This window comes from Oncorhynchus mykiss, chromosome 23 (assembly GCF_057628025.1).
Source record: "Oncorhynchus mykiss isolate SJ-2025 chromosome 23, ASM5762802v1, whole genome shotgun sequence".
Taxonomy (NCBI): domain Eukaryota; kingdom Metazoa; phylum Chordata; class Actinopteri; order Salmoniformes; family Salmonidae; genus Oncorhynchus; species Oncorhynchus mykiss.
Genome location: NC_143044.1, coordinates 61652501 through 61680415, shown reverse-complemented (window position 1 = coordinate 61680415; position 27915 = coordinate 61652501). Strand labels below are relative to the sequence as shown.

At 46.8% G+C, this 27915-nt stretch overlaps 1 protein-coding gene and 1 pseudogene across 3 annotated transcripts in view; both read left to right on the top strand.

Annotated features, from left to right (window-relative positions):
• Positions 1-15712: 15712 nt before the first annotated feature.
• LOC118948737 (U7 small nuclear RNA) lies at positions 15713-15763 on the top strand (annotated as a pseudogene).
• A 2739-nt stretch (positions 15764-18502) lies between these two features.
• adam9b (ADAM metallopeptidase domain 9b) overlaps positions 18503-27915 on the top strand; it is a 39963-nt gene continuing 30550 nt past the window's right edge. The window contains exons 1-5 of one of the 3 annotated variants that reach the window (XM_090217865.1): positions 18503-18721; positions 22888-22997; positions 23345-23421; positions 24364-24442; positions 27842-27915. The exon at positions 27842-27915 is cut by the window's right edge and continues 3 nt beyond it. In XM_090217865.1, the coding sequence (XP_090073991.1) occupies positions 18652-18721; positions 22888-22997; positions 23345-23421; positions 24364-24442; positions 27842-27915 (410 nt within the window). In that variant the 5' untranslated portion in view covers positions 18503-18651. Of the gene's footprint in view, positions 18722-22887; positions 22998-23037; positions 23160-23344; positions 23422-24363; positions 24443-27841 lie in introns of those variants that run through there. The other 2 variants (XR_016491185.1, XM_090217866.1) reach the window with 2 other exon arrangements.

Sequence of the window (27915 nt, the reverse complement as noted above, 5' to 3'; positions counted from 1 at the left end):
CCCTAAGGTGAGGTAGCCTAGGCCCTAAGGTGAGGTAGCCTAGGTCCTAAGGTGAGGTAGCCTAGGCCCTAAGGTGAGGTAGCCTAGGCCCTAAGGTGAGGTAGCCTAGGCTCTAAGGTGCGGTAGCCTAGGCCCTAAGGTGAGGTAGCCTAGGCCCTAAGGTGAGGTAGCCTAGGCCCTAAGGTGAGGTAGCCTAGGTCCTAAGGTGAGGTAGCCTAGGCCCTAAGGTGAGGTAGCCTAGGCCCTAAGGTGAGGTAGCCTAGGTCCTAAGGTGAGGTAGCCTAGGCCCTAAGGTGAGGTAGCCTAGGCCCTAAGGTGAGGTAGCCTAGGTCCTAAGGTGAGGTAGCCTAGGCCCTAAGGTGAGGTAGCCTAGGCCCTAAGGTGAGGTAGCCTAGGTCCTAAGGTGAGGTAGCCTAGGCCCTAAGGTGAGGTAGCCTAGGCCCTAAGGTGAGGTAGCCTAGGTCCTAAGGTGAGGTAGCCTAGGCCCTAAGGTGAGGTAGCCTAGGCCCTAAGGTGAGGTAGCCTAGGCTCTAAGGTGAGGTAGCCTAGGCCCTAAGGTGAGGTAGCCTAGACCCTAAGGTGAGGTAGCCTAGGTCCTAAGGTGAGGTAGCCTAGGCTCTAAGGTGAGGTAGCCTAGGCCCTAAGGTGAGATAGCCTAGGCCCTAAGGTGAGGTAGCCTACGCCCTAAGATGAAGGATTTCATTAAACAACCTTAATATCATTGATCAGTTGCCTTGATGATCTTACAAAAAAAACATGTCAACTTCTAACTCTTTGCATCACTTTGCTCCACCTGTCGAAGGACTTCAGACAACAAAGAGGTGTGACAGGCATGTCGGGAACACGGACAGAATACAAGCTTAGGATGGGTGGGTAATACCCAGGCGAGGCAGATAGGACCGTATGGAAGGGAGTTCAGCCCCACCTGTCCCTGTGAATCCACCATGGCTCCTCCCACCTCCAGGAGCTGATCTACAAGTGATGGAGAGATTACAGAAAGACAAGGGGGGGGGGGGGGGTTCACTATTACAGTTCACTACACAGCAGAGCTGATAGCTGCACTGTTGGCGTTACAATGGGTGGAGGAAGACGAGCCAAACAGATGGAGTTATATACATTACAGTGGGTGGAGGAAGACAAGCCAAACAGATGGAGTTATATACATTACAGTGGGTGGAGGAAGACAAGCCAAACAGATGGAGTTATATACATTACATTGGGTGGAGGAAGACGAGCCAAACAGATGGAGTTATATACATTACAGTGGGTGGAGGAAGACAAGCCAAACAGATGGAGTTATATACATTACAGTGGATAGAGGAAGACAAGCCAAACAGATGGAGTTATATACATTACAGTGGGTGGAGGAAGACGAGCCAAACAGATGGAGTTATATACATTACAGTGGGTGGAGGAAGACGAGCCAAACAGATGGAGTTATATACATTACAGTGGGTGGAGGAAGACAAGCCAAACAGATGGAGTTATATACATTACAGTGGGTGGAGGAAGACAAGCCAAACAGATTGAGTTATATACATTATAGTGGGTGGAGGAAGACAAGCCAAACAGATGGAGATATATACATTACAGTGGGTGGAGGAAGACGAGCCAAACAGATGGAGTTATATACATTACAGTGGGTGGAGGAAGACGAGCCAAACAGATGGAGTTATATACATTACAGTGGGTGGAGGAAGACGAGCCAAACAGATGGAGTTATATACATTACAGTGGGTGGAGGAAGACAAGCCAAACAGATGGAGTTATATACATTACAGTGGGTGGAGGAAGACAAGCCAAACAGATGGAGTTATATACATTACAGTGGGTGGAGGAAGACAAGCCAAACAGATGGAGTTATATACATTACAGTGGGTGGAGGAAGACGAGCCAAACAGATGGAGTTATATACATTACAGTGGGTGGAGGAAGACAAGCCAAACAGATGGAGTTATATACATTACAGTGGGTGGAGGAAGACAAGCCAAACAGATGGAGTTATATACATTATAGTGGGTGGAGGAAGACAAGCCAAACAGATGGAGATATATACATTACAGTGGGTGGAGGAAGACAAGCCAAACAGATGGAGTTATATACATTACAGTGGGTGGAGGAAGACAAGCCAAACAGATGGAGTTATATACATTACAGTGGGTGGAGGAAGACGAGCCAAACAGATGGAGTTATATACATTACAGTGGGTGGAGGAAGACAAGCCAAACAGATGGAGTTATATACGTTACAGTGGGTGGAGGAAGACGAGCCAAACAGATGGAGTTATATACATTACAGTGGGTGGAGGAAGACGAGCCAAACAGATGGAGTTATATACATTACAGTGGGTGGAGGAAGACAAGCCAAACAGATGGAGTTATATACGTTACAGTGGGTGGAGGAAGACAAGCCAAACAGATGGAGTTATATACATTACAGTGGGTGGAGGAAGACGAGCCAAACAGATGGAGTTATATACATTACAGTGGGTGGAGGAAGACAAGCCAAACAGATGGAGTTATATTCACTGAGTTCTCAAAACATTAGGAACACCTTTCTAATATTGAGTCGCACCCTATTTTTCCACTCAGAACAGCCTCATTTTATCGGGGAATGAACTACAAGGTGTCAAGATCCACAGGGATGCTGGTCCACGTTGACTCCAATGCTTCCCACAGTTGTGTCAAGTTTGGCTGGATTGTCCTGAACCATTGTTGAGACACACAGGAAACTGCTGAGCGTGACAAAACGCATCTGCGTTGCAGTTCTTCACACAAACCGGTGCGCCCGGTTCTTACGACCACACCCCCATTCAAAGGGCACTTAAATCTTTTGTCTTGCTCATTCCCCCTCTGAATGGCACACGTACACAATCCATGTCTCAGTTACCCGAGGGCTTAAAAAGATCCTTCTTGAATTGAAGTGGATTTAACAGGTGACAATCAATAAAGGGCTCATAGCTTTCACCTGGATTCACCTGGTCAGTCTGTCCTGGAAATAGTTCCTAATGTTTTGGTACGCTCAGTGTACATTACAGTGGGAGGAGGAAGCCAAGCCGAACAGAGTAGTTATATGTTCTGACTCATATGCCATGTTGAGGAGTCTGCAAACATTTAACTCACGTAGCAGGCAAGATCTGTTATATGAGATACTCCTAACCTACGGTGGGGTTAGACAGATGGGTATACAGGCTAGATTTACTGGGGTCACAGCTCATGTGGGGGTGGAGGGACACAGCCTGTTATACGGGATATTCCTAACCCATGGTCGGGTACGACAGGGGAGGTAGACATTGAGGTTTCAGCCCTTGGAGGTGGGGAGGTGGACATTGAGGTTTCATTCCTTGGAGGTGGGGAGGTGGACATTGAGGTTTCAGCCCTTGGAGGTGGGGAGGTAGACATTGAAGTTTCAGCCCTTGGAGGTGGGGAGGTGGACATTGAGGTTTCAGCCCTTAGAGTTAGGGAGGTGGACATTGAAGTTTCAGCCCTTGGAGATGGACATTGAGGTTTCAGCACTTGGAGCTGGACATTGAGGTTTCAGCACTTGGAGCTGGACATTGAGGTTTCAGCCCTTGGAGGTAGACATTGAGTTTTCAGCCCTTGGGGGTGGAGAGGTGGACATTGAGGTTTCAGCCCTTGGAGATGGGGAGGTGGACATTGAGGTTTCTGTTCTTAGAGATGGGGAGGTGGACATTGAGGTTTCAGCCCTTGGAGGTGGGGAGGTGGAAATTGAGGTTTCAGCCCTTGGAGATGGACATTGAGGTTTCAGCCCTTGGAGATGGACATTGAGGTTTCAGCACATGGAGGTGGACATTGAGGTTTCAGCCCTTGGAGGTAGGGAGGTGGTCAATGAGGTTTCAAGCCTTGGAGATGGACATTGAGGGTCCAGCCCTTGGAGGTAGACATTGAGGTTTCAGCCCTTAGAGGTGGGGAGGTGGAAATTGAGGTTTCAGCCCTTGGAGGTAGACATTGAGTTTTCAGCCCTTGGGGGTGGAGAGGTGGACATTGAGGTTTCAGCCCTTGGAGATGGGGAGGTGGACATTGAGGTTTCTGTTCTTAGAGATGGGGAGGTGGACATTGAGGTTTCAGCCCTTGGAGGTGGGGAGGTGGAAATTGAGGTTTCAGCCCTTGGAGATGGACATTGAGGTTTCAGCCCTTGGAGATGGACATTGAGGTTTCAGCACATGGAGGTGGACATTGAGGTTTCAGCCCTTGGAGGTAGGGAGGTGGTCAATGAGGTTTCAGGCCTTGGAGATGGACATTGAGGGTCCAGCCCTTGGAGGTAGACATTGAGGTTTCAGCCCTTAGAGGTGGGGAGGTGGAAATTGAGGTTTCAGCCCTTGGAGGTGTGTAGGTGGACATTGAGGTTTCAGCCCTTGGAGGTGTGTAGGTGGACATTGAGGTTTCAGCCCTTGGAGGTGGGGAGGTGGACATTGAGGTTTCAGCCCTTGGATGTGTGGAGGTGGACATTGAGGTTTCAGCCATTGGAGGTGGACATTGAGGTTTCAGCCCTTGGAGGTGGACATTGAGGTTTCAGCCCTTGGAGGTGTGGAGGTGGACATTGAGGTTTCAGCCATTGGAGGTGGACATTGAGGTTTCAGCCCTTGGAGGTGGACATTGAGGTTTCTGTTCTTAGAGGTGTGGACGTCGACATTGAGGTTTCAGCCCTTGGAGGTAGGGAGATGGACATTGAGGTTTCAGCCCTTAGAGGTGGACATTGAGGTTTCAGCCCTTGGAGGTGTGGAGGTGGACATTGAGGTTTCAGCCATTGGAGGTGGACATTGAGGTTTCAGCCATTGGAGGTGGACATTGAGGTTTCAGCCCTTGGAGGTGGACATTGAGGTTTCAGCCCTTGGAGGTGTGGAGGTGGACATTGAGGTTTCAGCCATTGGAGGTGGACATTGAGGTTTCAGCCCTTAGAGGTGGACATTGAGGTTTCTGTTCTTAGAGGTGTGGACGTCGACATTGAGGTTTCAGCCCTTGGAGGTAGGGAGATGGACATTGAGGTTTCAGCCCTTAGAGGTGGACATTGAGGTTTCAGCCCTTGGAGGTGTGGACGTGGACATTGAGGTTTCAGCCCTTAGAGGCGGACATTGAGGTTTCAGCTCTTAGAGGTAGACATTGAGGTTTCTGTTCTTAGAGGTGTGGAGGTGGACATTGAGGTTTCAGGCCTTGGAGGTAGGGAGATGGACATTGAGGTTTCAGCCCTTGGAGGTGGGGAGGTAGACATTGAGGTTTCAGCCCTTGGAGGTGGGGAGGTGGACATTGAGGTTTCAGCCCTTGGAGGTGGACATTGAGGTTTCAGCCCTTGGAGGTGGGGAGGTGGACATTGAGGTTTCATCCCTTGGAGGTAGGGAGGTGGACATTGAGGTTTCAGCCCTTAGAGGTGGACATTGAGGTTTCAGCCCTTGGAGATAGAGAGATGGACATTGAGGTTTCAGCCCTTAGAGGTGGGTAGGTGGACATTGAGGTTTCAGCCCTTGGTGTGTAGGTGGACATTGAGGTTTCAGCCCTTGGAGGTGGGGAGGTGGACATTGAGGTTTCAGCCATTGGAGGTGGACATTGAGGTTTCAGCCCTTGGAGGTGGACATTGAGGTTTCAGCCCTTGGAGGTGTGGAGGTGGACATTGAGGTTTCAGCCATTGGAGGTGGACATTGAGGTTTCAGCCCTTGGAGGTGGACATTGAGGTTTCAGCCCTTAGAGGTGGACATTGAGGTTTCTGTTCTTAGAGGTGTGGACGTCGACATTGAGGTTTCAGCCCTTGGAGGTAGGGAGATGGACATTGAGGTTTCAGCCCTTAGAGGTGGACATTGAGGTTTCAGCCCTTGGAGGTGTGGACGTGGACATTGAGGTTTCAGCCCTTAGAGGCGGACATTGAGGTTTCAGCTCTTAGAGGTAGACATTGAGGTTTCTGTTCTTAGAGGTGTGGAGGTGGACATTGAGGTTTCAGGCCTTGGAGGTAGGGAGATGGACATTGAGGTTTCAGCCCTTGGAGGTGGGGAGGTAGACATTGAGGTTTCAGCCCTTGGAGGTGGGGAGGTGGACATTGAGGTTTCAGCCCTTGGAGGTGAACATTGAGGTTTCAAGCCCTTGGAGGTGGGGAGGTGGACATTGAGGTTTCATCCCTTGGAGGTAGGGAGGTGGACATTGAGGTTTCAGCCCTTAGAGGTGGACATTGAGGTTTCAGCCCTTGGAGATAGAGAGATGGACATTGAGGTTTCAGCCCTTAGAGGTGGGTAGGTGGACATTGAGGTTTCAGCCCTTGGTGTGTAGGTGGACATTGAGGTTTCAGCCCTTGGAGGTGGGGAGGTGGACATTGAGGTTTCAGCCCTTGGAGGTGTGGAGGTGGACATTGAGGTTTCAGCCATTGGAGGTGGACATTGAGGTTTCAGCCCTTGGAGGTGGACATTGAGGTTTCAGCCCTTGGAGGTGTGGAGGTGGACATTGAGGTTTCAGCCATTGGAGGTGGACATTGAGGTTTCAGCCCTTGGAGGTGGACATTGAGGTTTCAGCCCTTGGAGGTAGGGAGATGGACATTGAGGTTTCAGCCCTTGGAGGTGGGGAGGTAGACATTGAGGTTTCAGCCCTTGGAGGTGGGGAGGTGGACATTGAGGTTTCAGCCCTTGGAGGTAGGGAGGTGGACATTGACGTTTCAGCCCTTAGAGGTGGACATTGAGGTTTCAGCCCTTAGAGGTGGACATTGAGGTTTCTCTTCTTAGAGGTGTGGAGGTGGACATTGAGGTTTCAGCCCTTGGAGGTAGGGAGATGGACATTGAGGTTTCAGCCCTTGGAGGTGGGGAGGTAGACATTAAGGTTTCAGCCCTTGGAGGTAGGGAGGTGGACATTGAGGTTTCAGCCCTCGGAGGTGGACATTGAAGTTTCAGCCCTTGGAGGTGGGGAGGTGGACATTGAGGTTTCAGCCCTTGGAGGTGGACATTGAGGTTTCAGCCCTTGAAGGTGGGGAGGTGGACATTGAGGTTTCAGCCCTTGGATGTGGGGAGGTGGACATTGAGGTTTCAGCCCTTGGAGGTGGGGAGGTGGACTTTGAGGTTTCAGCCCTTGGAGTTGGACATTGAGGTTTCAGCCCTTGGAGGTGGGGAGGTGGACATTGAGGTTTCAGTCCTTAGAGGTAGGGAGGTGGACATTGAGGTTTCAGCCCTTGGAGATGGACATTGAGGTTTCAGCACTTGGAGGTGGACATTGAGGTTTCAGCCCTTGGAGGTAGACATTGAGGTTTCAGCCCTTGGAGGTGGAGAGGTGGACATCGAGGTTTCAGCCCTTGGAGATGGGGAGGTGGACATTGAGGTTTCTGTTCTTAGAGATGGCGAGGTGGACATTGAGGTTTCAGCCCTTGGAGGTGGGGAGGTGGACATTGAGGTTTCAGCCCTTGGAGATGGACATTGAGGTTTCAGCACTTGGAGGTGGACATTGAGGTTTCAGCCCTTGGAGGTAGGGAGGTGGTCAATGAGGTTTTAGGCCTTGGAGGTGGACATTGAGGCTCCAGCCCTTGGAGGTGGACTTTGAGGTTTTAGCCCTTAGAGGTGGGGAGGTGGAAATTGAGGTTTCAGCCCTTGGAGGTGTGTAGGTGGACATTGAGGTTTCAGCCCTTGGAGGTGTGTAGGTGGACATTGAGGTTTCAGCCCTTGGAGGTGGGGAGGTGGACATTGAGGTTTCAGCCCTTGGAGGTGTGGAGGTGGACATTGAGGTTTCAGCCCTTGGAGGTGCACATTGAGGTTTCAGCCCTTGGAGGTGGACATTGAGGTTTCAGCCCTTAGAGGTGGACATTGAGGTTTCTGTTCTTAGAGGTGTGGAGGTGGACATTGAGTATTCAGCCCTTGGAGGTGGGGAGGTAGACATTGAGGTTTCAGCCCTTGGAGGTGGGGAGGTGGACATTGAGGTTTCAGCCCTTTGAGGTAGGGAGGTGGACATTGAGGTTTCAGCCCTTAGAGGTGGACATTGAGGTTTCAGCCCTTAGAGGTGGACATTGAGGTTTCTCTTCTTAGAGGTGTGGAGGTGGACATTGAGGTTTCAGCCCTTGGAGGTAGGGAGATGGACATTGAGGTTTCAGCCCTTGGAGGTGGGGAGGTAGACATTAAGGTTTCAGCCCTTGGAGGTAGGGAGGTGGACATTGAGGTTTCAGCCCTTGGAGGTAGGGAGATGGACATTGAGGTTTCAGCCCTTGGAGGTGGGGAGGTAGACATTAAGGTTTCAGCCCTTGGAGGTAGGGAGATGGACATTGAGGTTTCAGCCCTTGGAGGTGGGGAGGTAGACATTGAGGTTTCAGCCCTTGGAGGTGGGGAGGTGGACATTGAGGTTTCAGCCCTTTGAGGTAGGGAGGTGGACATTGAGGTTTCAGCCCTTAGAGGTGGACATTGAGGTTTCAGCCCTTAGAGGTGGACATTGAGGTTTCTCTTCTTAGAGGTGTGGAGGTGGACATTGAGGTTTCAGCCCTTGGAGGTAGGGAGATGGACATTGAGGTTTCAGCCCTTGGAGGTGGGGAGGTAGACATTAAGGTTTCAGCCCTTGGAGGTAGGGAGGTGGACATTGAGGTTTCAGCCCTCGGAGGTGGACATTGAAGTTTCAGCCCTTGGAGGTGGGGAGGTGGACATTGAGGTTTAAGCCCTTGGAGGTGGACATTGAGGTTTCAGCCCTTGAAAGTGGGGAGGTGGACATTGAGGTTTCAGCCCTTGGATGTGGGGAGGTGGACATTGAGGTTTCAGCCCTTGGAGGTGGGGAGGTGGACTTTGAGGTTTCAGCCCTTGGAGTTGGACATTGAGGTTTCAGCCCTTGGAGGTGGGGAGGTGGACATTGAGGTTTCAGTCCTTAGAGGTAGGGAGGTGGACATTGAGGTTTCAGCCCTTGGAGATGGACATTGAGGTTTCAGCACTTGGAGGTGGACATTGAGGTTTCAGCCCTTGGAGGTAGACATTGAGGTTTCAGCCCTTGGAGGTGGAGAGGTGGACATTGAGGTTTCAGCTCTTGGAGATGGGGAGGTGGACATTGAGGTTTCTGTTCTTAGAGATGGCGAGGTGGACATTGAGGTTTCAGCCCTTGGAGGTGGGGAGGTGGACATTGAGGTTTCAGCCCTTGGAGATGGACATTGAGGTTTCAGCACTTGGAGGTGGACATTGAGGTTTCAGCCCTTGGAGGTAGGGATGTGGTCAATGAGGTTTCAGGCCTTGGAGGTGGACTTTGAGGTTTTAGCCCTTAGAGGTGGGGAGGTGGAAATTGAGGTTTCAGCCCTTGGAGGTGTGTTGGTGGACATTGAAGTTTCAGCCCTTGGAGGTGTGTAGGTGGACATTGAGGTTTCAGCCCTTGGAGGTGGGGAGGTGGACATTGAGGTTTCAGCCCTTGGAGGTGTGGAGGTGGACATTGAGGTTTCAGCCCTTGGAGGTGGACATTGAGGTTTCAGCCCTTGGAGGTGGACATTGAGGTTTCAGCCCTTAGAGGTGGACATTGAGGTTTCTGTTCTTAGAGGTGTGGAGGTGGACATTGAGGCTTCAGCCCTTGGAGGTAGGGAGATGGACATTGAGGTTTCAGCCCTTGGAGGTGGGGAGGTGGACTTTGAGGTTTCAGCCCTTGGAGTTGGACATTGAGGTTTCAGCCCTTGGAGGTGGGGAGGTGGACATTGAGGTTTCAGCCCTTGGAGGTAGGGAGGTGGACATTGAGGTTTCAGCCCTTAGAGGTGGACATTGAGGTTTCTGTCCTTAGAGGTGTGGAGGTGGACATTGAGGTTTCAGCCCTTAGTGGTGGACATTGAGGTTTCAGCCCTTGGAGGTGGGGAGGTGGACATTGAGGTTTCAGCCCTTGGAGGTTTGGAGGTGGACATTGAGGTTTCAGCCCTTGGAGGTGGGGAGGTGGACTTTGAGGTTTCAGCCCTTGGAGTTGGACATTGAGGTTTCAGAGAGAGAGAGAGATAATTGCTATCCTAGCTAACAATTCTAGGGAGAAAGAATGTTTTTGTAATGTCACCCGTAATGTCCCCCTAATGTTTGAGTGTTTTCCGTTAGTCAGGGGAACATTCTATCTATGTTTTGGTGTTACAGTTAGGAGAACATGATGGCAGAAAGAGACAGGAAAGATGAGGCAGTTTTCACTGGACTCAGAGTAGGACACATCCGGATGAACAACTTATTACACCTAACAGGAAGGTGTGGTTACCGCCAGGAATTTGAAACTGTAGGAGAGAGAGAGAGAGAGAGAGAGAGAGAGAGAGAGAGAGAGAGAGAGAGAGAGAGAGAGAGAGACAGAGGAGAGAGAGAGAGAGAGAGAGAGAGAGAGAGAGAGAGAGAGAGAGACAGAGGAGAGAGAGAGAGAGAGAGAGAGAGAGAGAGAGAGAGAGAGAGAGAGAGAGAGAGAGAGAGAGAGAGAGAGAGAGAGATGCTATCCCAGCTAACAATTCTAGGGAGTAAGAACGTTTTTGTAACGAAAACTATACTACCTACTGTAGTAAACTGTAGAATACTATACTGCACCTTAGAATACTATACTACACACTGTAGAATACGATACTACACACTGTAGAATACTATACTACACACTGTAGAATACTATACTACACCTTAGAATACTATACTACACACTGTAGAATACTATACTACACACTGTAGAATACTATACTACACACTGTAGAATACTATACTACACACTGTAGAATACTATACTACACACTGTAGAATACTATACTACACACTGTAGAATACTATACTACACACTGTAGAATACTATACTACACCTTAGAATACTATACTACACACTGTAGAATACTATACTACACACTGTAGAATACTATACTACACACTGTAGAATACTATACTACACACTGTAGAATACTATACTACACACTGTAGAATACTATACTACACACTGTAGAATACTATACTACACACTGTAGAATACTATACTACACACTGTAGAATACTATACTACACACTGTAGAATACTATACTACACCTTAGAATACTATACTACACCTTAGAATACTATACTACACACTGTAGAATACTATACTACACACTGTAGAATACTATACTACACACTGTAGAATACTATACTACACACTGTAGAATACGATACTACACACTGTAGAATACTATACTACACCTTAGAATACTATACTACACACTGTAGAATACTATACTACACACTGTAGAATACTATACTACACACTGTAGAATACTATACTACACACTGTAGAATACGATACTACACACTGTAGAATACTATACTACACACTGTAGAATACTATACTACACACTGTAGAATACTATACTACACACTGTAGAATACTATACTACACACTGTAGAATACTATACTACACACTGTAGAATACTATACTACACACTGTAGAATACTATACTACACACTGTAGAATACTATACTACACACTGTAGAATACTATACTACACACTGTAGAATACTATACTACACATTGTAGAATACTATACTACACCTTAGAATACTATACTACACACTGTAGAATACTATACTACACCTTAGAATACTATACTACGCACTGTAGAATACTATACTACACACTGTAGAATACTATACTACACACTGTAGAATACTATACTACACACTGTAGAATACTATACTACACACTGTAGAATACTATACTACACACTGTAGAATACTATACTACACCTTAGAATACTATACTACACACTGTAGAATACTATACTACACACTGTAGAATACGATACTACACACTGTAGAATACTATACTACACCTTAGAATACTATACTACACACTGTAGAATACTATACTACACACTGTAGAATACTATACTACACCTTACAATACTATACTACACACTGTAGAATACTATACTACACACTGTAGAATACTATACTACACCTTAGAATACTATACTACACACTGTAGAATACGATACTACACACTGTAGAATACGATACTACACACTGTAGAATACGATACTACACACTGTAGAATACGATACTACACACTGTAGAATACGATACTACACACTGTAGAATACTATACTACACACTGTAGAATACTATACTACACCTTAGAATACTATACTACACACTGTAGAATACTATACTACACACTGTAGAATACTATACTACACACTGTAGAATACTATACTACACACTGTAGAATACTATACTACACACTGTAGAATACTATACTACACACTGTAGAATACTATACTACACACTGTAGAATACTATACTACACACTGTAGAATACTATACTACACACTGTAGAATACTATACTACACCTTAGAATACTATACTACACACTGTATAATACTATACTACACACTGTAGAATACTATACTACACACTGTAGAATACTATACTACACACTGTAGAATACGATACTACACACTGTAGAATACTATACTACACACTGTAGAATACTATACTACACACTGTAGAATACTATACTACACACTGTAGAATACTATACTACACACTGTAGAATACTATACTACACACTGTAGAATACTATACTACACACTGTAGAATACTATACTACACACTGTAGAATACTATACTACACACTGTAGAATACTATACTACACACTGTAGAATACTATACTACACACTGTAGAATACTATACTACACACTGTAGAATACTATACTACACACTGTAGAATACTATACTACACACTGTAGAATACTATACTACACACTGTAGAATACTATACTACACCTTAGAATACTATACTACACACTGTATAATACTATACTACACACTGTAGAATACTATACTACACACTGTAGAATACTATACTACACACTGTAGAATACGATACTACACACTGTAGAATACTATACTACACACTGTAGAATACTATACTACACACTGTAGAATACTATACTACACACTGTAGAATACTATACTACACACTGTAGAATACTATACTACACACTGTAGAATACTATACTACACACTGTAGAATACTATACTACACACTGTAGAATACTATACTACACACTGTAGAATACTATACTACACACTGTAGAATACTATACTACACACTGTAGAATACTATACTACACACTGTATAATACTATACTACACACTGTAGAATACTATACTACACACTAGAATACTATACTACACACTGTATAATACTATACTACACACTGTATAATACTATACTACACACTGTAGAATACTATACTACACACTGTAGAATACTATACTACACACTGTAGAATACTATACTACACACTAGAATACTATACTACACACTGTATAATACTATACTACACACTGTATAATACTATACTACACACTGTAGAATACTATACTACACACTAGAATACTATACTACACACTGTAGAATACTATACTACACACTGTAGAATACTATACTACACACTGTAGAATACTATACTACACACTAGAATACTATACTACACACTGTAGAATACTATACTACACACTGTAGAATACTATACTACACACTGTAGAATACTATACTACACACTAGAATACTATACTACACACTGTAGAATACTATACTACACACTGTAGAATACTATACTACACACTGTAGAATACTATACTACACACTGTAGAATACTATACTACACACTGTAGAATACTATACTACACACTGTAGAATACTATACTACACACTGTAGAATACTATACTACACACTGTAGAATACTATACTACACACTGTAGAATACTATACTACACACTGTAGAATACTATACTACACACTGTAGAATACTATACTACACACTGTAGAATACTATACTACACACTAGAATACTATACTACACACTGTATAATACTATACTACACACTGTAGAATACTATACTACACACTGCAGAATACTATACTACACCTTAGAATACTATACTACACACTGTAGAATACTATACTACACCTTAGAATACTATACTACGCACTGTAGAATACTATACTACACACTGTAGAATACTATACTACACACTGTAGAATACTATACTACACACTGTAGAATACTATACTACACACTGTAGAATACTATACTACACACTGTAGAATACTATACTACACACTGTAGAATACTATACTACACACTGTAGAATACTATACTACACCTTAGAATACTATACTACACACTGTAGAATACTATACTACACACTGTAGAATACGATACTACACACTGTAGAATACTATACTACACACTGTAGAATACTATACTACACCTTAGAATACTATACTACACACTGTAGAATACTATACTACACACTGTAGAATACGATACTACACACTGTAGAATACTATACTACACACTGTAGAATACGATACTACACACTGTAGAATACTATACTACACACTGTAGAATACTATACTACACACTGTAGAATACTATACTGCACCTTAGAATACTATACTACACCTTAGAATACTATACTACACCTTACAATACTATACTACACACTGTAGAATACGATACTACACACTGTAGAATACTATACTACACACTGTAGAATACTATACTACACACTGTAGAATACTATACTACACCTTAGAATACTATACTACACCTTACAATACTATACTACACACTGTAGAATACTCCACTACACCTTAGAATACTATACTACACCTTACAATACTATACTACACACTGTAGAATACTCCACTACACCTTACAATACTAAACTACACACTGTAGAATACTATACTACACCTTAGAATACTATACTACACCTTACAATACTATACTACACACTGTAGAATACTCCACTACACCTTACAATACTATACTACACACTGTAGAATACTATACTACACCTTAGAATACTATACTACACCTTACAATACTATACTACACCTTACAATACTATACTACACCTTACAATACTATACTACACCTTACAATACTATACTACACCTTACAATACTATACTACACCTTACAATACTATACTACACCTTACAATACTATACTACACACTGTAGAATACTCCACTACACCTTACAATACTATACTACACACTGTAGAATACTATACTACACCTTAGAATACTATACTACACCTTACAATACTATACTACACACTGTAGAATACTCCACTACACCTTAGAATACTATACTACACCTTACAATACTATACTACACACTGTAGAATACTATACTACACCTTAGAATACTATACTACACCTTACAATACTATACTACACACTGTAGAATACTCCACTACACCTTAGAATACTATACTACACCTTACAATACTATACTACACACTGTAGAATACTAAACTACACACTGTAGAATACTATACTACACACTGTAGAATACTATACTACACACTGTAGAATACTATACTACACACTGTAGAATACTATACTACACACTGTAGAATACTATACTACACACTGTAGAATACTATACTACACCTTAGAATACTATACTACACACTGTAGTACCCCTCGATCATGTGTCGTACGTACTATAGGATGTTGTAGTATACTGTAGAATACTATAGGAAATACTACAGTAATGTCCGCAAAAACACTTTTTTAAGTATAGTAAATAGTACAGTATTTAATTTGCATATACCCTGCCCATTCTCCTCCCCCTTATCCCAATTTGTGCCACCTATAAGAGAGAAAGCTACATGCCCAGTATAGATCATACATTGTGTTCCCTACAGGTGATAGTTCAGAGCTTCTGGTCTTTTCTATCTGGTCAGACCCCCCCAGTCCTACTTACAGGTTATGCAAAAGGTGTTATTTTAGTATTTCTCCAGTAGGTTTCCTCGGAGAGAAAGCCCCCCACTTCTATGTTCCTCACGGAGAAAGCCCCTCACTTCTATGTTCCTCGGAGAGAAAGCCCCCCACTTCTATGTTCCTCACGGAGAAAGCCCCTCACTTCTATGTTCCTCAGGGAGAAAGCCCCCCACTTCTATGTTCCTCAGGGAGAAAGCCCCCCACTTCTATGTTCCTCAGGGAGAAAGCCCCTCACTTCCATGTTCCTCAGGGAGAAAGCCCCCCACTTCTATGTTCCTCAGGGAGAAAGCCCCCCACTTCTATGTTCCTCAGGGAGAAAGCCCCTCACTTCCATGTTCCTCAGGGAGAAAGCCCCCTCACTTCTATGTTCCTCAGGGAGAAAGCCCCCCACTTCTATGTTCCTCAGAGAGAAAGCCCTCCCACTTCTATGTTCCTCAGGAAGAAAGCCCCCCACTTCTATGTTCCTCAGAGAGAAAGCCGCCCACTTCTATGTTCCTCACGGAGAAAGCCTCCCACTTCTATGTTCCTCACGGAGAAAGCCCCCCACTTCTATGTTCCTCAGCGAGAAAGCCCCCCCACTTCTATGTTCCTCAGGGAGAAAGCCCCCCCACTTCTATGTTCCTCAGGGAGAAAGCCCCCCACTTCCATGTTCCTCAGGGAGAAAGCCCCCCCACTTCTATGTTCCTCAGGGAGAAAGCCCCCCACTTCTATGTTCCTCAGGGAGAAAGCCCCTCACTTCCATGTTCCTCAGGGAGAAAGCCCCCCACTTATATGTTCCTCAGGGAGAAAGCCCCCCACTTCTATGTTCCTCAGGGAGAAAGCCCCTCACTTCTATGTTCCTCAGGGAGAAAGCCCCCCCACTTCCATGTTCCTCAGGGAGAAAGCCCCCCCACTTCTATGTTCCTCAGGGAGAAAGCCCCCCACTTCTATGTTCCTCAGGGAGAAAGCCCCTCCACTTCTATGTTCCTCAGGGAGAAAGCCCCTCCACTTCTATGTTCCTCAGGGAAAAGCCCTCCCACTTCTATGTTCCTCAGGGAGAAAGCCCCTCCACTTCTATGTTCCTCAGGGAGAAAGCCCCCCACTTCCATGTTCCTCAGGGAGAAAGCCCCCCCACTTCTATGTTCCTCAGGGAGAAAGCCCCTCCACTTCTATGTTCCTCAGGGAAAAGCCCTCCCACTTCTATGTTCCTCAGGGAGAAAGCCCCCCCACTTCTATGTTCCTCAGGGAGAAAGCCCCCCACTTCTATGTTCCTCAGGGAGAAAGCCCCTCACTTCAATGTTCCTCAGGGAGAAAGCCCCCCCACTTCTATACTCCTTCTCTGGTTCAGGCTGTTGAAGAGCTCCACAGTGTTATTCAGTCACTGCAGGCCTCCCTTTATGGACTCAAACTGGTCTTGAAAATCTGGTCTTGAATGTACAAAAAACTAAATTCATGACCTTTACCAGAGCTAGAACTCTGCCAGAGAAAGTTAGCGTGGTCACATCTGGTGGCTTATCCATTGACAAAGTGTCATCAGACAAATACCGAGATATCTGATTGGATGACAAGTTGAAGCTTGTTCAGGCCACTTTTCTCTCTGTAATTAATTACGGTGACATGTTGTACTGTATATGCATGCAGCCTCCTCTGTCTGACAGAGACTGGACTCTGTTTATCATGCAGCCTCCTCTGTCTGACAGAGACTGGACTCTGTTTATCATGCAGCCTCCTCTGTCTGACAGAGACTGGACTCTGTTTATCATGCAGCCTCCTCTGTCTGACAGAGACTGGACTCTGTTTATCATGTAGCCTCCTCTGTCTGACAGAGACTGGACTCTGTTTATCATGTATCCTCCTCTGTCTGACAGAGACTGGACTCTGTTTATCATGTATCCTCCTCTGTCTAACAGAGACTGGACTCTGTTTATCATGTATCCTCCTCTGTCTAACAGAGACTGGACTCTGTTTATCATGCAGCCTCCTCTGTCTTACAGAGACTGGACTCTGTTTATCATGCAGCCTCCTCTGGAATAGTCTAGAATCCCTGCTTCATCTAGATGTGTTAGTGCCTCTGAATGAATTTAACATATTGATGGGAGACTCTGTTACAGAGGAGTGTTGATGCTTTATTTAGGATGGATCATGTTGTTGTATTGTTCTATGTTTTACTTCTGTAATGTATTGATTGTTGTATGTTTTAATGATGTGATGTATTGATTGTTGTATGTTTTAATGATGTGATGTATTGATTGTTGCTGCCTTCTTGGTCAGGTCTCCCTTGAAAAAGAGACGCTGGGTCTCAATGGGCTTTTCCTGGTTAAATAAAGGTGATTGTTTTTTATTTTTTTATAAAAAATGTTTGGTGGGACATTGATGGGATATTCTCCTAATTCACAGAAAACTGGACACATGAATGAGCTTGCAAGGTTCCCATGAAACTTGTTAAGAACATGAATGTCTTAAGTTCAGAGAACATGGTAAACACTTTCTGGGTTAGATCTATTATAAATTAAGGGAATGGCCTCCAGGAAACGTTCCTCGCACATCACGGGAACGTTCCTATGAAAATGGTAACGACCTAAGGAGTTCCTCTGAAGGCAACGTTCTCTAAAGTTGTGGGAATGTTTTTATGTTAGCTGGGATGAGAGAAAATTAAAAAGTGAATATCAGTAGATATAGTTTGCAACGTTTCGTAAAAACATTAAAAATAACCGGTGCTGACAGGTAGAATTTAGTTTCGGTCCTCTCTGGCCCACACTCCTGTACAGTAGATGGCGGTAATGCACCCTAACGTTGGATTCCAAACGCCGATAAACCCCACAGAAGAAGAGTAACTTTAGGCACACCCCCTCTGGCTCACCGGCGCACCCCCCCCCCCCCCCCCCCCCTAGCCTTCTCACCTGCCCTGTCCGCCTCCACAGCTGTCGTCAATGGACAAATGCTGTAGCAAGGATCATGGTGGGGAAAAGTCTAGTGTCTTTAGTGTTTCTAATTTGTTGCATCGTTGGAACCGAGAACAATAAAGGTGGGTGAGAGATTGAGATGTATTTTTTATTGCCTAGGTGATAACCTTCGTCGTTACGCTTGGTACCTGTTGCGATTACAAAGCCTCGGGAATTTGATTGTGAAATGTAGCCTACCTGATAACAAGGCTACTTTGTCTATCATACCGTTTAACTCTACTTATTAGCAACCAATTGAGGCTATTTCACAACTCTCCGCGACACGTGCTTCGCACAAAATAATTTACCTTTTGTTAGCGCTTGTTATAAATTCTGATCCAGGCTCGGTCTTATTGTTTCTGATGTGCCTGAAGGTTTGGGCTGTGATGGTAAGAGCTGATCCTAAATCACTTTGTGATGCGTGGTACCGAGTATGAAACGTCGGCTCAACAAGTACAGCATGGAATGTGGCACTCCACAAAAATATATATATTTTGAAAAATGTCATTTCACTTGTTTAGAGACTAACATTTTTTTTTATATTTTCTTTAGTTTTTCTATTTTTATTTAAGGTTAACAAATAGAAAGTGGGAAGTTTACTTCAGTTTTTGTGTTCTGGAAGCCAAGAGAACTAGCTACAGATTGTTACATCAGATAATGTGAAGAGGACTGGCCACCCCTCAGAGCCTGGTTCCTCTCTAGGTTTCTAATCTCCACCTGGCACAGCCAGAAGAGGACTGGCCACCCCTCAGAGCCTGGTTCCTCTCTAGGTTTCTAATCTCCACCTGGCACAGCCAGAAGAGGACTGGCCACCCCTCAGAGCCTGGTTCCTCTCTAGGTTTCTAATCTCAACCTGGCACAGCCAGAAGAGGACTGGCCACCCCTCAGAGCCTGGTTCCTCTCTAGGTTTCTAATCTCCACCTGGCACAGCCAGAAGAGGACTGGCCACCCCTCAGAGCCTGGTTCCTCTCTAGGTTTCTAATCTCCACCCGGGCACAGCCAGAAGAGGACTGGCCACCCCTCACAGCCTGGTTCCTCTCTAGGTTTCTAATCTCCACCTGGCACAGCCAGAAGAGGACTGGCCACCCCTCACAGCCTGGTTCCTCTCTAGGTTTCTAATCTCCACCTGGCACAGCCAGAAGAGGACTGGCCACCCCACATAGCCTGGTTCCTCTCTAAATTTCTTCCTAGGTTTTGGCCTTTCTAGGGAGTTTTTCCTAGCCACCGTGCTTCTACTTCTGCATTGCTTCCTGTTTGGGGTTTTAGGCTGGGTTTCTGTACAGCACTTTGAGATATCAGCTGATGTAAGAAGGGCTTTATAAATACATTTGATTTCATTTAAACAAATATTTTTGGTATCTGTTACTGGGAGTTACAGGTTAGATACTGTTTGGCACAGAGAAAGAAGTGTTATCTACTTCCTCAATTCATGGAAACAGGGAACTTTTAAAATGTCTGTGTTCAGTTGCAGACGGTCTATAATGAATGTAGAAGATTAATATATATACTTTTTTTTTAGGAAATGTTTCTGGCTATGTTGTTGCTACGGTGGCTCAAGAGAGACAAACAACAGTAATATTGCTGCATTTTTTCTTCTAGTTTTTCAAGCCCCGGTCTTTAGGGAGTATGAGAGCACAGACGGTCGCTTCACCTAGCCCATATCTGCCAGGAGAAAACTGAACCCGAGGTGCTTCCCACTGGGCCGCTGTAGAACGGTGTTGTTGGTGGTAGTTAATGTGGCAATTATTTCCCCCCTCACAGAAGTTTATTTCAATTAAGATAGCAGCCTACACAAGACATAACTATATGCCACAATTTCAATGATTTTACTTTGTTACAGTTCATATGAGGAAATCAGTCAATTGAAATAAATTTATCAAGCCCTAATCTATGGATTTCACATGACTGGGCAGGGGCTCGGCCATGGGTGGGCCTAGGAGGGCATAGGCCCACCCTCGGGGGAGCCAAGCCCAGCCAATCAGAGAGAGTTTTTTCCCCCCAGAAAGGGGCTTTATTACAGACAGAAATAGTCCTCAGTTTCATCAGCTGTCCGGGTGGCTGATCTCAGACGATCCCGCAGGTGAAGAAGCTGGATGTGGACGTCCCGGGCTGGTGGGGGTCCAGGGCTGGTGGGGGTCCGGGGCTGGTGGAGGTCCCGGGCTAGTGTGGTAACACGTGGTCTGCAGTTGGGAGGCCGGTTGGACGTAATGCAAAATTCTTTAAAACAATGTTGGAGGCATTTTTTTGGTAGAGAAATTAACATAACATTCTCAGGCAACATCTCTGGTGGACATTCCTGCAGTCAGCATGCCAATTGCACGCTCCCTCAGAACTTGAGACATCTGTGGCATTGTGTTGTGTGACAAACCTGCACATTTTAGTGGCCTTTTATTGTCCCCAGCACAAGGTGCACCTGTGTAATGATCGTGCTCTTTAATCAGCTTCTTGATATGCCACACCTGTCAGGTGGATGAATTATCTTGGCAAAGAAGAAATGCTCACAAACAGTGATGTAAAAACAATTGAGCATAAAATTAGAGAAATATGTTTTTTTGTGATGGGAGGGGGATTGCCTCCTTATTTTCAAGCATGGTGGTGGAGGCTGCATCATGTTATGGGTATGCTTGACATCGTTAAGGACTAGGGAGTTTTTCAGAATACAAATAAATAGGATTGAGCTAAGCACAGGCAAATCTCCTAGAGGAAAACCTGCTTCAGTTTGCTTTACACCAGAGACTGGTAGAGGGATTCACCTTTCAGCAGGACAATCTAAAACACAAGGCCAAATCCACACTGGAGTTGCTTACCATGAAGTCAATGAACGTTGGCCACTCAGGTAACAGGTTTGACTTAAATCTACTTGAATATCTATGGCTATTCTTTGAAACTGCTGTTTAGCTGTGATTCCCAACATCTTGACAGAGCTTAAAGAATAATGGCTAATATTGCACAATACAGGTGTGGTGCAGCTCTTAGAGACTTACCCAGAAAGACTCACAGCTGGAATGGCTCTTAGAGACTTACCCAGAAAGACTCGCAGCTGGAATCGCTCTTAGAGACTTACCCAGAAAGACTCACAGCTGGAATCGCTCTTAGAGACTTACCCAGAAAGACTCGCCGCTGGAATCGCTCTTAGAGACTTACCCAGAAAGACTCGCAGCTGGAATCGCTCTTAGAGACTTACCCAGAAAGACTCGCCGCTGGAATCGCTCTTAGAGACTTACCCAGAAAGACTCGCCGCTGGAATCGCTCTTAGAGACTTACCCAGAAAGACTCACAGCTGGAATCGCTCTTAGAGACTTACCCAGAAAGACTCACAGCTGGAATCGCTCTTAGAGACTTACCCAGAAAGACTCACAGCTGGAATCGCTGCCAAAGGTGTTTTTTAACATGTATTGATTCAAGGAAGTCTTATGCAAAGACTTTATTTTCTATTAATCTTTAAAAAAAATGTTTACAAAATAAACTTTGACATCAGAGTATTTTGTGTAGATTGTTTATATTAAAAAAAAGACAATTAACCATTTGAATGCCACGTTGTAACACAATAAAATGTGATGAAATCCAAGGAGACTTGCGAGGCCCTGTATTTATGATGCAAGGTGACTTGTAGATCAGTCCGTCTCCATTCACCTTTCAAGTCGGCTTCAATGTCGACGGCACCTCATGAGTCACCTATACTCACCTATGCATCAGGTTTTCCACTCATTTATTTAACTTGGGACCATGCCAGTATGTCATCATTGACACATTTCAGTAGATTAATTGTTTTTTACTTGATTAATTAGCTGTTTTGTTTGATTGGCCGGTTAGACTTTGGCTGTGTGTCATCTTGGCCATTCAGGACATTGGCCATTTGAACACGAGTTGGCCGTTGGAACACGAGTTGGCCGTTGGAACACGAGTTGGCCGTTGGAACACGAGTAGGCCGTTGGAACACGAGTTGGCCGTTGAAACACGAGTTGGCCGTTGGAACACGAGTTGGCCGTTGGAACACGAGTTGGCCGTTGGAACACGAGTTGGCCGTTGGAACACGAGTTGGCCGTTGGAACACGAGTAGGCCGTTGGAACACGAGTTGGCCGTTGGAACACGAGTTGGCCGTTGGAACACGAGTTGGCCGTTGGAACACGAGTTGGCCGTTGGAACACGAGTTGGCCGTTGGAACACGAGTTGGCCGTTGGAACACGAGTTGGCCGTTGGAACACGAGTAGGCCACTAGTTAATGGCTGTTCTTTCTACCCTTTTCAGATATTTTCAATGGACAAACATCTAAACTTTCCAGCTACACGGTTGTAAAGCCTCAGCTTGTTCACAGGAGATGGACAAGAAATGCCGACAGACGTCCTGACTCGGGAAAGGTAAGGTTACCTCTACAGGTCTCCCAACTCGTGGTTTGACACATGATGGTAAATGCCGACAGACTTCCTGACTCTGGAAAGGTAAGGTTACCTCTACAGGTCTCCCAACTCGTGGTTAGACACATGATGGTAAATGCCGACAGACTTCCTGACTCGGGAAAGGTAAGGTTACCTCTACAGGTCTCCCAACTCGTGGTTTGACACATGATGGTAAATGCCGACAGACTTCCTGACTCGGGAAAGTTAAGGTTACCTCTACAGGTCTCCCAACTCGTGGTTTGACACATGATGGTAAATGACCACTGGTGTATTTTCATGTGACTGTGTTGTGTTGGAACTCATTTCAGACTGAAGAACCCAAGGAACGTTCTTATTCATTGATCATTGACAACAAGGAACATTTCCTACATCTACAAAAGAACACGTATGTCAGTTTATTTTCTATTACGTACTAGTGATGACCTTACGTACTGGTGATGACCTTACGTACTAGTGATGACCTTATGACCTTACGTACTAGTGATGACCTTACGTACTGGTGATGACCTTACGTACTGGTGATGACCTTACGTACTAGTGATGACCTTATGACCTTACGTACTAGTGATGACCTTACGTACTAGTGATGACCTTACGTACTAGTGATGACCTTACGTACTAGTGATGACCTTACGTACTGGTGATGACCTTACGTACTAGTAATGACCTTATGACCTTACGTACTAGTAATGACCTTACGTACTAATGATGACCTTACGTACTAGTGATGACCTTACGTACTGGTGATGACCTTACGTACTAGTGATGACCTTATGACCTTACGTACTAGTGATGACCTTACGTACTAGTAATGACCTTACGACCTTACGTACTAGTGATGACCTTACGTACTAGTGATGACCTTATGACCTTACGTACTAGTGATGACCTTACGTACTAGTAATGACCTTACGTACTAGTGATGACCTTATGACCTTACGTACTAGTGATGACCTTACGTACTGGTAATGACCTTATGACCTTACGTGCTAGCGATGACCTTACGTGCTAGCGATGACCTTACGTGCTAGCGGTGACCTTACGTGCTAGCGATGACCTTACGTACTGGCGATGACCTTACGTGCTGGCGATGACCTTACGTGCTAGCGATGACCTTACGTGCTAGCGATGACCTTACGTGCTAGCGATGACCTTACGTGCTAGCGGTGACCTTATGACCTTACGTGCTAGCGGTGACCTTACGTGCTAGCGATGACCTTACGTGCTAGCGGTGACCTTACGTGCTAGCGGTGACCTTATGACCTTAAGGTCACACAATTATTTTCTTGTGGAGTGATCGGTGTATTTTTTCTTCTTTTGTCATCAGAGAGTTTTTATCCAAAAGCTTTGTTCAGTTTTCCCATGATGCCGCTGGGAATCTGACGCCTACATATCCTAAACCTGATGTAAGTAGCAGAGACTACGTTACAGAATGACATTGTGTGGATTGTAAAGGGGAGACTCGGGTGGGAGGTTGACTGACGAGCTGGGTTGGGTGGGAGGGGGACTGACGAGCTGGGTTGGGTGGGAGGGGGACTGACGAGCTGGGTTGGGTGGGAGGGGGACTGACGAGCTGGGTGGGAGGGGGACTGACGAGCTGGGTTGGGTGGGAGGGGGACTGATGAGCTGGGTTGGGTGGGAGGTGGACTGACGAGCTGGGTTGGGTGGGAGGTGGACTGACGAGCTGGGTTGGCTGGGAGGGGGACTGACGAGCTGGGTTGGGTGGGAGGGGGACTGACGAGCTGGGTGGGAGGGGGACTGACGAGCTGGGTTGGGTGGGAGGGGGACTGACGAGCTGGGTTGGGTGGGAGGTGGACTGACGAGCTGGGTTGGGTGGGAGGGGGACTGACGAGCTGGGTTGGGTGGGAGGGGGACTGACGAGCTGGGTTGGGTGGGAGGGGGACTGACGAGCTGGGTGGGAGGGGGACTGACGAGCTGGGTTGGGTGGGAGGGGGACTGACGAGCTGGGTTGGGTGGGAGGTGGACTGACGAGCTGGGTTGGGTGGGAGGTGGACTGACGAGCTGGTTTGGGTGGGAGGTGGACTGACGAGCTGGGTTGGGTGGGAGGTGGACTTACGAGCTGTGTTGGGTGGGAGGTGGACTGACGAGCTGTGTTGGGTGGGAGGAGGACTGACGAGCTGGGTTGCGTGGGAGGGGGACTGACGAGCTGTGTTGAGTGGGAGGTGGACTGACGAGCTGGGTGGGGTGGGAGGGGGACTGACGAGCTGGGTGGGGTGGGAGGGGGACTGAAGAGCTGGGTGGGGTGGGAGGGGGACTGACGAGCTGGGTGGGGTGGGAGGGGGACTGACGAGCTGGGTGGGGTGGGAGGGGGACTGACGAGCTGGGTGGGGTGGGAAGGGGACTGACGAGCTGGGTGGGGTGGGAGGGGGACTGACGGGTGGGGTGGGGGTGGGACTGACGAGCTGGGTGGGAGGGGGACTGACGAGCTGGGTGGGGTGGGACTGACGAGCTGGGTGGGGTGGGACTGACGAGCTGGGTGGGGTGGGACTGACGAGCTGGGTGGGGTGGGAGGGGGGCTGACGAGCTCGGTGGCAGGGGGACTGACGAGCTGGGTGGGGTGGGAGGGGGGCTGACGAGCTGGGTGGCAGGGGGACTGACGAGCTGGGTGGGGTGGGAGGGGGACTGGCGAGCTGTGTGGGGACTGGCGAGCTGGGTGGGGTGGGAGGGGGACTGACGAGCTGGGTGGGGTGGGAGGGGGGCTGACGAGCTGGGTGGGGTGGGAGGGGGGCTGACGAGCTGGGTGGGGTGGGACTGACGAGCTGGGTGGGGTGGGAGGGGGGCTGACGAGCTGGGTGGGGTGGGAGGGGGGCTGACGAGCTGGGTGGGGTGGGAGGTGGACTGACGAGCTGGGTGGGGGGGGACTGACGAGCTGGGTGGGATTGGAGGGGGACTGACGAGCTGGGTGGGGTGGGGACTGACGAGCTGGGTGGGGTGGGAGGGGGACTGTCGAGCTGGGTGGGGTGGGACTGACGAGCTGGGTGGGGTGGGAGGGGGACTGATGAGCTGGGTGGGGTGGGAGGGGGACTGACGATCTGGGTGGGAGGGGGACTGACGAGCTGTGTGGGGTGGGAGGGGGACTGACGAGCTGGGTGGGGTGGGAGGGGGACTGACGATCTGGGTGGGAGGGGACTGACGAGCTGGGTGGGGTGGGAGGGGGACTGATGAGCTGGGTGGGGTGGGAGGGGGACTGACGAGCTGGGTGGGAGGGGGACTGACGAGCTGGGTGGGAGGGGGACTGACGAGCTGAGTGGGGTGGGAGGGGGACTGTCGAGCTGGGTGGGGTGGGAGGGGGACTGACGAGCTGGGTTGGGTGGGAGGGGGACTGACGAGCTGGGTGGGATGGGAGGGGGACTGACGAGCTGGGTGGGATGGGAGGGGGACTGACGAGCTGGGTGGGATGGGAGGGGGACTGACGAGCTGGGTGGGATGGGAGGGGGACTGACGATCTGGGTGGGAGGGGACTGACGAGCTGGGCGGGGTGGGAGGGGGACTGACGAGCTGGGTGGGAGGGGGACTGACGAGCTGGGCGGGGTGGGAGGGGGACTGACGAGCTGGGTGGGAGGGGGACTGACGAGCTGGGTGTGGTGGGATGGCAGGATGCGAGGGGGGGGGGTACACACAGTCAGAAGTTTGGACACCGACTCATTCAAGGGTTTTTCTTTATTTTTACTATTTTCTAAATTGTAGAATAAAAGTGAAGACATCAAAACTATGAAATAACACACATGGAATCATGTAGTAATCAAAAAAGTGTTAAACAAATCAAAATATATTTTTAGATGTTAGATTCTTCAAATAGCCACCCTTTGCCTTGATGACAGCTTTGTACACTCTTGGCATTCTCTCAACCAGCTTCCCCTGGAATGCTTTTCCAACAGTCTTGAAGGAGTTCCTACATATGCTGAGCACTTGTTGGCTGCTTTTCCTTCACTCTGCGGTCCAGCTCATCCCAAACCATCTCAATTGAGTTGAGGTCAGGTGATTGTGAAGGCCAGGTCATCTGATGCAGCACTCCATCACTCTCCTTCTTGGTCAAATAGTCCTTACACAGCCTGGAGGTGTGTTGGGTCATTGTCCTGTTGAAAAACAAATTATAGTCCCACTAAGCGCAACCTAGATGGGATAGTAAATCGCTGCAGAATTCTGTGGTAGCAATGCTTGTTATATGTGCCTTGAATTCTAAATAAATCTCAGACACTGTCACCAGTAAAGCATCGTCACACCACCACCTCCATGCTTCATGGTGGGAACCACACATGCAGAGATCATCCGTTCACCTACACTGCATCTCACAAAGACACGGCGGTTGGAACCAAAAATCTCAAATTTAGACTCATCAGACCAAAGGACAGATTTCCACCAGTCTAATGTCCATTGCTTGTGTTTCTTGGCCCAAGCACACCTGTTAATTGAAATGCATTCCAGATGACTACCTCATAAAGCTGGTTGAGAGAATTCCAAGAGTGTGCAAAGCTGTCATCAAGGAAAAGAGTGGCTACTTTGAAGAATCTTAAATATATTTTGATTTGTTTTGGTTACTACATGATTCCATATGTGTTATTTCATAGTTTTGATGTCTTCACTATTATTCTACAATGTAGAAAATAGTAAAAATAAAGAAAAACCCTTGAAAGAGTCGGTGTCCAAACTTTTAACTGGTACTTTACATGCATACGTTATGGCTGTATATTTCCACATGGTGTTTTTAAATGACATGCCTGTTTATAGCTGCCTGTCACTTGTGTGTGTTCGTGTGTGTGTGTGTGTGTGTGTGTGTGTTGCAGGTCCATTGTTATTACCATGGGGATGTGGAGGATCATGAAGAATCTTTGGTCGCCCTCAGCATCTGCTCAGGCCT